The following is a 17,101-nucleotide window of genomic DNA, read 5'->3' on the forward strand; positions in this document are numbered from 1 at the left end:
TAAACCACTGGAAATGATGAAGGAATTTTCATTTTTGGGTGAACTATCCCTTTAAGTCATTCTTCCAACAGTGGCAGATACTGATATGTAGATAGTCTATAACAAGGTGTATAAACACATTTTACACAACATTTACTCAACATTCACCAAATAAATTCTTTCAAAGAAAATTATTATCCTTTGACAAGACTGTTGATAGATTTTGGAACTTACACAAGGGGGAAAGATATCTTTTGTTAATCGGTCAAAGCCGATAATCTCAAAATGGCCAAAAATTGGCTGATTAATCAGTCTGGCCAGTAGTTCAGCCTATGATTAGTTCCTTTTATTAACCAAATACCACACAGGCACATTCATTTTTTAATAGTAAAATTTCAAATACTAGTTTTTCATAGTTCCTTTTTATGATTTAAAAATGTTATTCATTGCACATTACCTTCAGTAATTTAATTCGAAAAAAAAAAAACTCAAAACAATAAACATAACATGTCAGTGTAAGGCTATATCAAGATGAAAAAAAAGTTTTTCCATCCAATATTACCTCTACAATGTAACCACCAGAGGGAGGCAACACCACTCCTATCAAGGGCCCCATTGAGTCACGCAGTCAACATGATTCAGCATTTTACTAATTTTAGGATTGTGTTGTTAAAAGCATCTTTTATTGCATTTTCTATTCTATCCTTTTATTACATATTTGTCAGGTTGACCTATAGTTCATATACTGAAAACAGGAGGAGTAGGAAAAGTCTTCATAATAAAACAGAATGACATTGCTACAGTTCAGGCCTGATGAAGAATCACCAAGAAGGGGGCATCTACTCTAGTGTGGTCCACTATAGTACTTTGTTCAAATACTTTCTGCAATGTCTGGCTATGGATCACCTAAAAATAAAATAACAAATAAATAGCCCTGCTTCAAACTCAACTCCATGGTTTAATCCAAAGTTCATTCAAGTTATTTTGAATACAGAGCAAAAGGGATTTTTATTACGTGTTTGTAGCTCTAATGGATCAGGAACTATTTCTCAATTTGCTGTGCATTTATAAAGGATATTTAAATGTTATATATGTTATACTGTTAAAGATTAGCAAGCAAGCAAAAAAATGATCTTACTTGAAGGTATTGTTCACCCAAAAATTTAAATTCTCTCATCATTTACTCACCCTCATGCCATCCCAGATGTGTATGACTTTCTTTCTTCTACTGAACTAAAATGAAGATTTTTAGAAGAATATCTCAGCTCTGTAGGCCCATACAATGCAAATAAATGGTGGCCAGAACTTTGAAGATCCAAAAATCACATAAAGGCAGTATAAAAGTAATCCATAAAACTCCAGTGGTTCAGCCTTTATCTTCAGGAGTGATGTGATAAGTGTGGATGAGAAACAGATCAATATTTAAATCCTTTTTAAATATAAATTCTCTTCCCTCCCCAGTAGGTGGTGATGTGCACAAAGAATTTGAATCACTAAAAACAAAACAAAAAAGAATGTGAAAATGAAAATGGAGATTTAAAGTAAAAAAGGACTAAAATACCTGTTTCTCACCCACACCTATCATATAGCTTCTGAAGACATGGATTAAAACACTGGAGTCATATGTATTACTTTTATGCTGCCTTTACATGTTTTTTGGACGTTAAAAGTTCTAGTCACCATTCACTTGCATTGTATGGACCTACAGAGCTGAAATATTCTTCTAAAAATCTTCCTTTGTGTTCTGCAGAAGAAAGTCACACACACCTGAGATGGCATGAGGGTGAGTAAATGCTCAGAGAATTTTCATTTTTTAGGTGAACTATCTCTTTAAAAGCTCTAGTAAATTATTTTATAATGAAAGTTTGGCAATATGTAATATGTCTTTCGTCTCAGATTTTCTTTTTCAAACGTATTTCACAGAGGGCTGCACACCACTGTTGAACAGTTTTATAGAAAGTAATGCTTTAAATTCCATATATTCACAATATAAATCTTCATCATTTCTAAAAAAAACAACATTAAAAACACAAACTCAGGTGTCCCACTTTACCTGTATTCACCCTATTTTTGGACACTTAAGTCAGACTTTTAAAATGAATGAATACAAGATACAAAATATAAACCAAAAGGCATCTGCAAACAAATTGTGCTTGTTTATTATGCAAATTATTACTACTAAACTATGCAAATTATGCTTTCTCAAAACTAAATTCACTTTTCTTTGCCATTTTTGTAGGTACTTTTAACCTTCTGGTCCCAAAGTCATTTTTAGAAGGTGTAAGAAGTCAGTTCTACTCAAGTTTACAGAGGTGTTCTAGCACAGTAAATACAGGTCAATTAAATTAACTATGGACATGTTCCATGAAGTTTGACAACCAGTATATCTTCTGAATAGTGTTAAATACCCTAACCATTTTTTGTTAAATGCTTTGCTGTCTTTCTTTTCAAATAAATGCCATGTGGTGTAATATTTTGTTATTTAATGCAATAGCAGTCATATATTTTTGATTGAGTCTCAAACGATCAAATAATTTTTGGGGCCACTGTACTTCACTTTTAGACTGCACACTGTAAGACAGCATGATGATCAGTCTCCCCTTTAAATGCATAACTCAATTTGCATGGAGAGCTTAGTCCACTGCAGGACGCTGTCATGCAATTTGTGTTTATCTCCTCTTGCAGATGCACTTGTCTGGATCGTGAACTGCAGCATGCAATAAAATGAATAGCATGGGCCATTTCAGCAGAATGCATTATTGTAATTCCTTAATCCCCATTTCACACACATGATTTAAACTGAAACAGCATTGACAAGCTGGCCTTTGTTTTAAACACCTCTGTCAGTTTGGTTTACACTTAATCTGGACCATTGTTCTATTTCAATAACAATACGTATATGATCATAAATCACATATGGCCTGCATGTATATTTCCACCAACAAAAAAAAAGCACATGTTTGGTACCACAAAAATCTCTTGCAGATGCATCAATGTAGAATATATTTCATCCATCAGTGTCTTCTCCCATAAAGTGAGCCTTTGTTCATTTAATTTATAACTAAGGCCCAGTGTTTTTCTGCTTACTGTGGCTCTTTTAGGATGTTTATTAATGGCTGTTTTGTTTCTGTTTCTATGGCAACTCATCCTGCACTGTCCCATTTTCTCCCTCATTCACACAGTCACTCAGTGGGTGTAGGGCAGTAAGGGGTGAGTCACCACCCCGGAAACGATTCTCTCATTTTTTTCACGCTTTCCAGGGTAAGACATGGTGCCTTAGGTCCATTTAACAATTCCGATCCTCAGCTTTTAATGAGACACAAAAAGGCACTAATAGCGTCTGTGGTTGACTTTAATTTCAAAAAGTCCATTCATAAATTTTTATTAAAGGGGCTTTACCAGTTTGGTGTGAACAAGAGGAACCATTTAATAAGGAAGTAGCACTTCAAAATCATCACGTTTTGTGTGCCACTTTTGTATGTACAGTCATTCATAGTATCAGGCCAAATGAAATACATTAATGTCGTCATGGTTGTCAATTCTACTTATTTCTATTAGAAATGTGTTTTTGGGTGGACCTCCCTAAAACATAACCAGGTCACACAAAAAAATATATATTTTGCAAAAAGAAAATGAAGCTTATATTTACACCATTAAGATTTTGCATTATGACATTATTTCATTCTCCACCAAGCTCCTCATACCATAATGCATCTAGACGTTTTACTTTTGAATTTCCATTATTCCATTATTATGGTAATTCCTATTAGATTCCTATTACTGTAATATAATATATTTTTTTACTGTATTAGAATAAAAAACTGTACTGTAATAACGTATTTAATTTAAATCAACATTAAAGTACAACAAATACTACCATTATATAAATACTTTACACTTTAATTTTATATATATACATATATATATATATATACATATATATATATATATATATATATAACCTTTTTTATAATTGTTTTGTTGTTGTTGTTTGTTAGTTTTTTTGCATTACGATAATGATAATTGGATGAGAAATTAGCTTTTTTTGTCATGAAAATACATTCCTAATGGCCCTAAAATAGGCTTCATTTAAATTTTAATTTCACAAGAAAAATAATTACAAATATAGATTTTGCATGAAGAAAAAAAAAGTTTATATTTGTACCATTAAGAGTTTTGCTTTATGACATTATTTTCATACACTGCCTGGCAAAAAAAGTTACATACTCTAATATTTTGTTGGACGCCTTTAGCTTTGATTATGGCGCACATTCGTCGTAGCATTGTTTTGACAACCTTATGCAATGTCACAACATTTATTTCCATCCAGAGTTGCATTAATTTTTGGCTGAGATCTTGTATTGATGACGGGAGAGTCTGAACCACTCCAGCACATCCCAAAGACTTTCAATGGGATTAAGGTCAGGACTCTGTGGTGGCCAATTCATGTGTGGAAATGATTCATCATCCTCCCTGAACCACTCTTTCACAATTTGAGCCCGATGAATCTTGGCATTGTTGTCCTGGAATATGCCCATGCCGTCAGGGAAGAAAAAATCCTTTGATGGGATAACCTGGTCATTCAGTACATTCAGGTAGTCAGCTGACTTCATTTTATTGCAGCATAACGTTGCTGAGCCTAGACCTGACCAATCAAACCAACCCCAGATCATAACACTGCCTCCAGAGACTTGTACAGTGGACACTATGCATGATGGGTGTATCGTTTCATGCGCTTCCCTTCTTACCCTGACGCACATCGTTTTGGAATAGGGTAAATCTGGACTCATCAGACCACATGACCTTTTTCCATTTCTCCACAGTCCAATCTTTATGCTCCCTTGCAAATTGAAGTCGTTTTTAATTAGCCTCACTAACAAGTGGCTTTCTTGTGGCCACAGCTGTTTAATTTCCAATCCTGTAAGATCTTGTCACATTGTGTGTGTGGAACTGCTCTTACTTTCGCTATTAAACAAAGCCGTGAGTTTTACTGTCGATTTTTTACGATGTGACTTCACCAAGTGTTTTAGTGATCTCTGATCACGATCATTCAAAAATTTTTTCCGACTACGTTTCTTCCGCAAAGCTGACGGTTCACCATTATCCTGCCAGGTTTTAATAATGCATTGGACAGTTTTTAACCCAATTCCAGTGATTTCAGCAATCTCCTTAGTTGTTTTCTTTGCTTGATGCAGGCCAATAATTTGCCCCTTCTGAAACACAGTGACATCTTTTCCACGACCACGGGATACGTCTTCCGACATGGTTGTTTAAGAAATGAGAAGCTACACACTGCATCAGTTAGGGTTAAAAGAATTGTTGCAGCTGAAACATATTAATCACTGCAATAATGATCCAACCATAGGCTCTCAAGTATCTGCTTATTTAAATCCAAACAGCAACTTTTTTTTATGCAGTTAAGTAAATTTTACACTGAAATTGTCATTACCATAATGCTTTTAAATTCCCATTATTCTGTTATTATGGTAATTCCCATAAGATTCTTATTATTGTATTAGAATATTTTTTAAATACTGTTATAATGACTTTTTTATTTTTATTTAAAACAACATTAAGTAAAGAAAGTACAACAAATACTACCATGACATAGATCATTTACAATTTAAATTATACATCAGCCACAACATTAAAACCACTGCCAGCTGAAGTGAATAACATTGATTATATCATTACAATGGCACCTGTCAAGGGGTTGGATATATTAGGCAGCAAGTGAACAGTCAGTTCTTGAATTTCATGTGTTGGAAGCAGGAAAAATGGGCAAGCATAAGGATCTGAGTGACTTTGACAAGGGCCAAATTGTGATGGCTAGACGACTGGTTCAGAGCATCTCCAGAACAGCAGGTCTTGTGGGGTGTTCCCGGTATGCAGTGGTTAGTACCTACCAAAAGTAGTCCAAAGAAGGACAACCGGTGAACCCGTGACAGGGTCATGGGCACCCAAGGCTCACTGATACACGAAGGCTAGCCCGTCTGGTCCAAACCCACAGAAGAGCTACTGTAGCACAAATTGCTGAAAAATGTAATGCTGGCCATGATAGAAAGGTGTCAGAACACACAGTGCATATGGGGCTGTGTAGCCGCAGACCGGTCAGAGTGCCAATGTTGACCCCTGTCCACCGCTGAAAGCGCCTACAATGGACACGTGAGCGTCAGAACTGGACCATGGAGCAATGGAAGGAGGTGGCCTGGTCTGATGAATCACATTTTCTTTTAGATCATGTGGACGGCCGGGTGCGTGTGCGTCATTTACCTGGGGAAGAGATGCCAGCAGGATGCACTATGGGAAGAAGGCAGGCCAGCGGAGGGAGTGTGATGTTCTGGGCAATGTTCTGCTGGGAAACCTTGGGTCCTGGCATTCATGTGGATGTTACTTTGACACGTACCACCCACCTAAATATTGTTGCAGACCACGTACACCCCTTCATGGCAACGGTATTCCCTGATGGCAGTGGCCTCTTTCAACAGGATAACGTGCCCTTCCATACTGCAAAAATTGATCAGGAATGGTTTGTGGAACATGATGAAGAGTTCAAGGTGTTGACTTGGCCTCCAAATTCCCCAGATCCCAATCCGATTGAGCATCTATGGGATGTGCTGGACCAACAAGTCCGATCCATGGAGGCTCCACCTCGCAACTTACAGGACTTAAAGGATCTGCTGCTAAATCTTGGTGCCAGATACCACAGGACACCTTCATAGGTTTTGTGGAGTCCATGCCTCGATCGGTCAGAGCTGTTTTGGTGGCACGAGGGGGACCTGCGTGATATTAGGCAGGTGGTTTTAATGTTGTGGCTGATCGATGTGTATATACACTACCGGTCAATAGTTTTGAAACACTTACTCATTCTTTACTGTAATTTTTTTTTCTTCACATTTTAGAATAATAGTAAAGTCATCAAAACTATGGAATAACATAAATGGAACTATGGGAATTATGTTGTGACTAAACAAAATCCAAAATAAATCAAAACTGTGTTATATTTTAGCATCTTCAAAGTAGTCACCCTTTGCCTAGAATTTGCAGACATGTACTCTTGACATTTTCTCAACCAACTTCTTGAGGTATCACCCTGGGATGCTTTTTAAACAGTATTGAAGGAGTTCCCATCTATGCTGGTCACTTATTGGCTGCTTTTCTTTATTATTTGGTCCAAGTCATCAATTTCAAAAATGTTTTATTTATTTTTTAATAAAATGTTAGTTTTATAATGAAATAAATTAATATGGTGGCACAATTATATTTTTGTCTACAAAACTAATTTCAAACATTTAATCATACACCTTCAGATCAAAAGATTTTTCAAAAAAACTTTTGACCGATAGTGTGTGTATATATATATATATATATTTCACATTACAGTAATGAGAAAGAATATAAATTTATTTTGTTGCATTCTGTAAATAAGAACTGGACGGAAAATATGCTTATTTGTCATGAAAATAAATTTGTCACAGTCCTGAAATTGGCTTAAAATTTCTTTAAGCAAAATATAATTTATTGATTTTTCTTTTGGGTTGAAATACATTCTTTGCCGGTTTTGTGGGACTCACCCTTTTACCCATTTCTTTTCCTTTGGCATTTATTTGTCGTGATCTTGGACTCAACAGCATGCATGTATGATACACAATAATCAACCCACCAACAAATGTGTCTTTGTTTACATTATATTATTTATTTATCTTTTATACAATGTAATTACAATAGAAATATGTAGGTTTAAATACAAAATTCTGTAAATAAAGATTAAAAATAAACTCCACTGGTTTGTTATCACTACACTAAATTTTACAATCAAGTTCATGAGGTAATTTAGTTCCCTGGTTTTGAAAAACCTATATTTTGTTTAGGGACTGAATGTGGACAAAAGACCAGGGCAATAGTCTATTATTATAAATTCATCCATAAAATAGGGTCCACCTCATACATGTAGCTAGGCCAAATTACAAATGCATTGTCTTTTGGAAAAGAACCATTTTTAGATTGATTTTTCCACAACAGACCTGCTTGACCCTGTAATAAACAGTTGATAAGAACACCGGGAGGTGGCCAAGTCGATTTATAACACATTATGGTCGAAATGGCCTTTTTAACCAGCAGTTAGAAACATTGTGCCTGCCTTGTGTATCCTGCTATTGAAGAGTCTGTAGGAAGTGTGTTTTTGTCCAGTGGAAGGAGTACACCTCACTGAGCACAGTGTGCAGTCTGGCTTTGATCATCTAGTGTTTGACACTTGCAGGGCTCCACACACTCCAGTAAGATCACTCAAATCATCATATTTGTACTCTTGGAAGCAATGATTGAGCTGCTTGAGAAAACTCAAGCCTGTCAAATTTCAGAACAAATTAAAAATATACAACAGTTGAGCATTATTAAACATTGTGTTTGTGCCTCAACACACCGTGACCACTGGAATGAGTTTCCCTTGGGATTCAAATAGTTTTTTAGAACAAGTAGATGAGATTTTATCATTTAGAGATTGCAATAGTATTTGCCTGCAATTAAAGGCAATTATTCCTATTCATTTTTTTTTTTTTTTTTTCCTATTTAGACCAGAGTGAGTGAAAACAGCAGTGATAAGAAAGCCAAAACTAATATGCATATTCAATGTTTCAACCTACTGTTACTGTAATATGGGATCTTTTGAACATGCATGAACAATTCAAATGATCTGTCCCTTTAAGCTTCCAGGTAGTCAAACAAACACCTTGTGCCAACACTTGCTAATAAACTTGCTTAACTACCCCTGTACTCCATACTAACTCTTTTCATCTTCTTTTCCTCCTTTTTACCTTACAGCAGCTTAATTGTCCACTAACCTTCTTTTTGTGTGCACTAGAATGGTCACATTTCCGTTTTTTTAAATACATTCTTAATAACTGAGAAGCCCCATGAGACTTTTAGAAGAAAGTGTTACTTTAAACAAACTGGCACAGGCTTGCCCGATTTCCTGAGTGATCTGGGTCTCACATGGTTGAGTCTTTTTCGAATGCTTTTGGAATGTATTTTAAATACCTCCTTATGGTGCCAAATATGTTTTAAAAGTTACAGTACACAGTCAACCGAATTCACAGATCTCAACTTGTCTGGCTAAATACGATATAAAAATAAAACTACAACCCTTTGAATGTTTTGCAATTCCTCTAAGTACTTGTTTCCAATGCTCAGAGGTCAGAGTCAGAGCTGTAGCATTTATATGTCTCTGTTTCTCTTTGTATTATGGTTTTCAACAGTATAATCAGGGTTGGAATGTGCCTGTTGTTGGTACTTTTGGTATCCGCTTGGTGCAGGACATTTCAATGATTCAGCACTGACTTTTTTTGGAATTACTAAAAAACTAAACAGCCACACAAAGGGCAATAAATAAAAGTAAACTAAAAGCATACTATTTACAATCCTTTCCTGAACACAGAATAAACTCATTCTTCTATTGATATATCTCAAATTAGATTCCACCTCTTATTTGGTGACTCATTTTTTCAAGTAGCCAATTTATTCCACCTGTAATCTTTCAGCTTGTTCAGTGAAAATAAATAAGGGAAAACCAACCAAGAGTAATTCTTCAGAACAATTAAAATAAAATAATAAAATGATTAAAAATAACCAATATAATTAAATAAAAACAATAAATATATATTTTGACCATCCCCTAATTAGTTATTTACTACCGTCATGGTATTTGCTTCAGGTAAAATCATTCACTTTCCAAGCAAGGGTCATTACTTGTTAGAGTAACGTGCAGGTCTCTCGTTTTAGCGGTCCAATAAGTGCCTAACATGTGACTGTCTTCTTTTTGAGTTCTGTGAAATTTCTGTTCTCCAAATCTGGAGTCCGATTGGCAGTTCTCCAGATAACATAAAATACAACCAGATGATCTCTTACAACAACCAATGCCCTCAAACAGACCAGGAGCATAAGGAAACCGTCTAAAAGACAAAGCGATGGGGATGGGTTACGAAATAGTTCCTCCTCATCTCAGAGTCTTCAAGGCTTGTTCCACATTTCCAATTATAGCTCAATCTCAAAAGTCTTTTGTAAGTCATTGGAAAAAGGGTTGGCTGCCTTGGGTTGCGTTTTGGATTCCAAAGCAGCCCATTTAGCCTCAAAATGCTCCGCTTCTTGCAAGCTGGATGTGGGATTGGCCTGTTTTAGACTCTCCATTGGCCAACTGCTACCTTCTTTTACGATGCTACCAGTGCCGTTCTGGGTGACACTGGTGGTCATAGTAGTCGAGGGAAAGGAGTTGTTTGGGTGGCCGTTGACAGTTGGGGGTGACGCGAATGTGGTGTTGGGGAAGCCTCCAGGAAGGGTGGGGAACGTTGAGTGTTGACTACCTCCAAGTGTACCTGTCTTGGGCCCCATCCCCACCCCCATCATTGCTCCACCCACTGTACCGGCCGCAGTGCAGAAAACATTAGCCACCATCTGTGATGGTGTGATGCCCACCACGGGCACACTGGCATTGGGATAAGTCATGCTGTTGGTCAAGGTAGGCATGTACGGCTGCATAGGTACAAACGCTGGCTGAAGAGGTTGCTGGGTGAACATGCCAACGGGCACAGGAGTTACATCAAAGGCCATGGGGAATGGCTGTACAGATGTGGGTAGGGACCCCTGTGCGATATGCATGGAGGGAACTGGTGGAGGTTGCTGAGTGGGTGGTGGGGGTAGAGTAGGCGGAGGCAGATTAGGCGGAGTCTGCTGCTGGGCTTTCACCGCTTTAGCCACTTCTTCTAGCCAGCGTTCTGCCTCAGATGGAGTTCGTTTGTGGCTGCCCTGAGGCACGGGTGGAGGAGACTGGACTGCAGGCTCAGTCTGAACCCACGAGTTGGTTGCTGAAGGTGGGATGGAAGAGAGTGCTTAAATTGGCAACACTATTAAAATATGCCTGCTACATTCCCAATTTACATATTATGTAAATGTTGTCTAATTAGGGCTGCACAATTACTGGAATAGTTTACGCAAAAATGAAAATTCTCTCATCATTTACTCACCCTCATGCTATCCCAGATGTGTATGACTTTATTTCTTCTGCAGAACACAAAGAGTTTTAGAAGAATATCTCCGCTCTGTAGGTCCATACAATGCAAGTGAATGGTGACCAAAATTTTTATGCTCCAAAAAGCACAAAGGCAGCATAAAAATAATCAATAAGACTCCAGTGGTTTAATCCATGTCTTCTGAAGCAATCCAACTGATTTTGGATGGGGTTAGCGCTATGCACATACATCAAGCACTAGGAAGTGCAGTTGAGCTTGAAATCATGATCGTGCCTAGAGACTGCAATAGCAAGATGTACAGTGAAAATGTGCTTTTTGGAGCTTCAAAGATTTGGTCTCCATTCACTTACATTGTATGGACATACAGAGGTGAAATACTCTTCTAAAAATCTTTGTTTGTGTTCTGCAGAAGACAGAAAGTCATACACATCTGGGATGGCATGAGGGTGAGTAAATGAGAGAATTTTTATTTTTAATCGAGATTACAGTTGCCAAAATACAGTTCAACAATGTCCAACCGCTTTTTCATTAAGTATTTTTTCTATTCATTTTTCCCATAGGGATTTCAAAAAATTCTTCATAAACAAGTTATAAGACATGAACCAAATCAACAAGCTCTGGGATGGGTCTCAACATTACAAACTTTGATTTAAAGCAGCTAAGTATTTGAAAATCGCCAACTAAGGTATAAGACTGTGTACTTAACGTCTATAATGAGGGCATGAGCTACAATCCCACTAAGCACTGCGAATGAAAAAACTATTGATTTAAAGTTGTGTATCATAAGTAGTTTATTGCAAAATATTCAGATATATACAATACAAATATATAAGTAGTTTTAGAGTGTAGGGAGACCAACATGATAACATTATTCGCAATGCTTCGTGCACTTGGGCGGTCACTACAGAGCTATTTTGCTGTGTTTTGTTTGCAATGATTTTCTGGTATTTCTCTTCAGGATCATGGGTAGTGTAGTCCTTCACCTGGAATTCCACTATTAAACACGTTTCCACGATTAAAGGAGTTGAAATAACGTGACGGATGGCTGCAGAAGCATATACCATTGATTAACAACCTCTGAGCTCAAAATAGGCCTGTCTTTAAAAATTGTATTGTAAAAATCAATTCGTTACTACTCAGGAATAGTTTTCTGCTAGTTTGGATGTGTAGCCTAAATTAAGACTATGGCATGCAGTTGCCCCACTAAAAAAAAAAAAATAAAAAAAAAAAAAAAAAAAGTGTATTTTAATGTAAATTATATTAATCCAAATTAATAATCACAATAACAATATCAGGGGATACATTCAACAATTATGATATATTGTCATTATTGTGCAGCCCTATGTCTACTTATTTCAGATCATGCAGTCTGTGTTACCTTGCAGGGGAGCAGGTGGAGGCGGGATGGCAGGTGGTGCACTGCACACTGGTAAGCAATTGCTGGTGGCTTTGGCACACAGGTCCTCAGAGGGTTTGGTGAAAGAGCTGTTGATTTGGCTGCAGAGAGCATTTATGCTGTCTGCCTCTCCCGCCACTGACAGGTCCATCTCTGGAACTGAAACAAATCAATAGAGAAGGTCAGTCACACCTGTGAGGCTCATTTTAATGGGGCCATGTATGCAATTTACAGACATATGTTTGTTTGAACAGCCTGGATCTTAGATATAGGGTGACTGAAATAATACAAATTAAAAGCACAACAATTGATGTTTAGAAACTGTAAAATCCCAACCTGAATTTTCATGATCTGCTATCTGCTACTACAAACCTCTCCATTACCAATAGCTTGCACAACTACAAAACAACAATTTATAAAGAAGAAAAATATTTTGTCATATGGCATTATTAAAAACATCATTTTAGTAACTAGTCTAGGGGATTAAGCTAGAGATCAGAGACCGCAGCACAATTCTGTACAAAACATGTACACTACATGAGTAGTCTGCAAGAAAGGATAATTAGAAGCTGTGTTTGAATTGAGAAGCGGCTGGGGGGCCCTGGTCCCCCCTTAAGAGTTATGGACCCCCCCCCCCCAAAAGGCCAAAAAATTTAACTTGATGGGTCCCCTGTTGTTTTTTATAAAAACTAGAATACTAGAAACATAAAACTAGATTTTTTTTTCAAACGACTGCAGTGACAATGTAATATTGTCCATTAATCTGTCCCAGTTTTCATAAATAATCCAAATTACATTTTTATGTCGGAAAATTCCACACACGTCCAAGTGCACCTCGCACTGTTTTCTGAAAGAATTTACAGACAGTGACTGAGTGAAACCTCATTTTCAACTCAATAATGATAAGATATAATTCTTCATTGATTTATGACAGTTGGTACTCCTAAATTACTAACATTAAATCATCTTTTATCTTAGAACTAAACCGTCAAAAGAGGTTATTTAATATGCACGTAATTTTGTCTGTATTATTCTAACACAACACGTTAGCTCACTATTAAACAGTTGTAAATTTATTACATGGATGCTATGTGGAGAAATATCTTGTCCATTTATTATGCTGTGCCCGAGGAGAGCGGCCCTCTCTCAATATCTTTAAATATGCAAGCCATGATAATAAACGATAATGATACGATAACAACGAAAATAAATCATAAAGGCACACAGTATGATAATACGTCTTATTATAGCTCTACCATACACTATGCATCTCAGCTACGGCGACCACTATTTAAAATCTAAAATTATAGTCTATTATTGAGCCTAACATCTTACTCTTGTCTTACAACTCATTAAAATATAAAAATAACTCATTTTATTCAATATATCAAAATGGTGAGTCAGTGTAAGGAAATCTCCCAAGAGCTCTGACTCAATTTGAACACTGATTGAAAGGTTCCCTGTATAAATCACAGAATTACAGGTAAATGTTGTCATTCATGGTCTGGTAAAGCCTTGAAGTTTCAATGGAAATAGAGATCTGTGGCATGACGTTTTGGACATATTTAGAGTATATGTGAGCATAACATATTTGGATATATTTGGGCTTAACACTGATGGGACATTCTACAATTGTGGTGTTAATTGAAAACAACCTCTACTAGACAGTTTATTAGAATTTAGTAGTTTACAAAAAAAAAAAAAAAAAACTATTTTTAATGTCATTGGTGTTATAGTTATATAAAAACAGACAACATTTAGGAAAAACACTTTCAAAAACTTTTGAATTATCAGTGTAGTTATGATTAGGCAGTTAATCAACATTTGTTTTTTTTTTAAATACTGATAATTAAGTGAGATTAAGATCAATTTTAACTTTGTCTTCCTACAATTAAATAAGGACATTTGTCAAACAAGTTACTGTCAATGGTGTAACTGGTTCATATTACCTTTATTTGGTGTAATCCATTGACAAAAGAACATATGAGCAAATTTTTCTTTTTAAATCACAAATTAAATATTGTGATCATAAAATGAGACACGAGAAAGAACTTCCCAAAATTGTGGGTTTAAAGGGATAGTTCCTTAAAAAATTAAAAATCTCTCATCATTTACTCCCAGATGTTTTTGACTTTCTTTCTTCTGCAGAACATAAAAAAAGATTTTTAGAATAATATTTCAGCTCTGTAGTGCTGTGCAATGCAAGTGAATGGTGGCCAGAACTTTGAAGGTCCAAAAATCACATAAAGGCAGCATAAAAGTAATCCATAAGACTCCAGTGCTTAAATCTACATCTTCTATATGATAGGTGTGGATGAGAAACAGATCAATAATAAAAGTCCTTTTTTACCATAAATCTCCACTTTCATGCTCTTTCACATTCTGAAAGTGAAAGTGGAGATTTATAGTAAAAAAGGATTTAAATATTGATTTGCTTCTCACCCAAAGCGATTCCATCGCTTCACAAGACATATATTAAACCAAAAAAGTTATATGGATTACTTTTATACTGCCTTTGTGTGCTTTTTGGAGCTTCAAATTTCTGGTCACCATTCACTTGCATTGTATGGACCAACAGAGCTGAAAAATTCTTCTAAAAATCTTCGTTTGTGTTCAGCAGAAAAAATTAATTTTACACATCTGGGATGGCATGAGGGTAAGTAAATGATATCCCTTTAATGTTTAACTGATTTATTTCTGAAATCATTGTGATTTTCAGATGCAAATGCCACTGCAATCTTACAATGAACTGGGTATATTCTGAAAACTGATGGTAAGTTAGTATATATAATTAAATGGATCTGAATTTTGCTGTGGGGTTTTAGAGTACGCAGTCATTTGTGTACTGTCAAGCCAAAGTCATCTGGTTGATGATACACAGTACAAAAATGTGGTAAATGTGTGAATTAAGGAGGTCAGTGCTCCCACTGGGTAAACTGTACTGAGTCAACACTACAGCTGATGTAGCTTACATTGCTTGGGTAAACAGTAATAACAACAAAGATAATCGGGAAATGACAAACTACTGACCTGGATTCTTAGTCTGGAAATCCGTCTTGCGCTGAAGGGTAGAAGGGAGATCGTTCAGACGTAGAGAGAGCTGCCGTTTGAATGGTGAGTTCTTCTGGCTAAGTTGAGGGAAGCCTCGGAAAGAGCCCTGCCTCACCAGCTGCTCAATCGGTGCATGACGCCGCGGGATGGCATGAGGCACACCTGGCTCCCCTCTCTCCACAGGTGATGCCGCTCCTTCTGGTGGAGAAGCATTTCCAGGTGGCATAGCAGAAATGCCGCATACTTCTACACAAAGCCAAAGTGAATTATAAGGCCATTTCAAGACACTATTGGATAAATAGTATTCCAATCCATTACATTTTATACCCAATATCAAATTCGGTCTGTTTCTCACATAAAGCTATTGTTTAGCTTCAGAAGGAATATTGGAATATAGCGCACAAGTCGTATGGACTACTTTTAAGATTGTTTAATACCATTTTTGTCCATTCTTGGGCATGACAGTAACGACCCTGACTAACACACAGTATTGAATTCGGATCAGTGACGTCAGACGACACACGATCCGTTAAATAGTTAATTATCGGTGCCAATACTAATCCAGGTATCAGATTGATGCATCCCTTGTCTAAGGCACACTGCTGATGAGGTACACTTGGAGTGATGGTAACAGCACTCACCTTTCTTTTTGTCCTGTAGCTGTTTCATGATGTCCCCCCGGTCACTCTGCTGTCCTGCGGAGGAGACTCGGAAGGAGCCTTCCCTCACAAATGATGTGCGGCTTGCATCGAAGGAAGCCGTGACCCCGCACTCCTTTTCTCTGCGCTGCTTACGCTCAAGGCAAGCAGCAAACGCGCATCCAACCGCGTGACTCAGACGTTCTCCCTAGTGGTGTGGAGGATTTAACGTTAGCATCATGGCTATAGTGCAACTGTTTTGTTTAGCAGTGTTGGGGAAACTACTGTAAATTTTATTTGCCAAGCTACAAGCAACTTGTGAGTTAAAGTAGTTAAACTACAGTCTTGTTACTCTTGAAAAAGTAGTTAGCTACACTACAAGCTACTAACAGAATTTAGAAATGAATTAAATTATATCATTTAGAATTTAGTGAGAGCAGTATTTATCTGGCACAAATTCAGAGTTTGTCAAAAACAGTGATGAACAGCAGTGTCACTTAATATTTCGCTATTAAAAAAGACACAAAATGCAATCTAATTAGAGGGCGTCAAAGAGAAAATCAAAGAGACTCGAACCAGTGAACCATTTCATTTCGAACCGATTCATTAACTGTTTGAACGAACTGATTCAATAAAATGAATCTGACTCTCCAATGCTACGTTATGAGAGTGTGTTTAATTAGTTTCAGGGCTGTCAATCGATTAAATTTTTTAATGAAATTAATCGCAATTACTCTCATGCATAAATATTTGCTGAGAAAGCAATATATATATATATTTAAACAAATATTACAGATAATTAAAATGCATTAAATTATTTTGGTACACAAGTGAAGCACTAAAAGAGACAATACAAAAAGTGGTTTAGAATGCAATACATAGTTTATTTCCATATTATTGTACATAAGCCTATCATTAGCCTACAGTTCACAGCAATCCATTTTGCAACTGAATTCGTCAATCAGTCTGAGATTTATTAAAAGGGCTTGTTTAACGACACGTCAATATACACCTGC

At 36.6% G+C, this 17,101-nt stretch overlaps 1 protein-coding gene across 3 annotated transcripts in view; it reads right to left on the reverse strand.

Moving 5' to 3' along the window:
- Nucleotides 1-7,693: 7,693 nt before the first annotated feature.
- The window catches only part of LOC127422453 (numb-like protein), a 91,098-nt gene continuing 81,690 nt past the window's right edge, over nt 7,694-17,101 (reverse strand). For all 3 annotated transcript variants that reach the window (XM_051665977.1, XM_051665976.1, XM_051665978.1), the window contains exons 6-9: nt 16,089-16,293; nt 15,427-15,693; nt 12,379-12,555; nt 7,694-10,835 (exon numbers count right to left, since the gene is read on the reverse strand). In XM_051665977.1, the coding sequence (XP_051521937.1) occupies nt 10,009-10,835; nt 12,379-12,555; nt 15,427-15,693; nt 16,089-16,293 (1,476 nt within the window). In that variant the 3' untranslated portion in view covers nt 7,694-10,008. The remainder of the gene's footprint in view (nt 10,836-12,378; nt 12,556-15,426; nt 15,694-16,088; nt 16,294-17,101) is intronic.

The sequence above is a fragment of the Myxocyprinus asiaticus genome, chromosome 31 (genome assembly GCF_019703515.2).
Source record: "Myxocyprinus asiaticus isolate MX2 ecotype Aquarium Trade chromosome 31, UBuf_Myxa_2, whole genome shotgun sequence".
NCBI lineage: Eukaryota > Metazoa > Chordata > Actinopteri > Cypriniformes > Catostomidae > Myxocyprinus > Myxocyprinus asiaticus.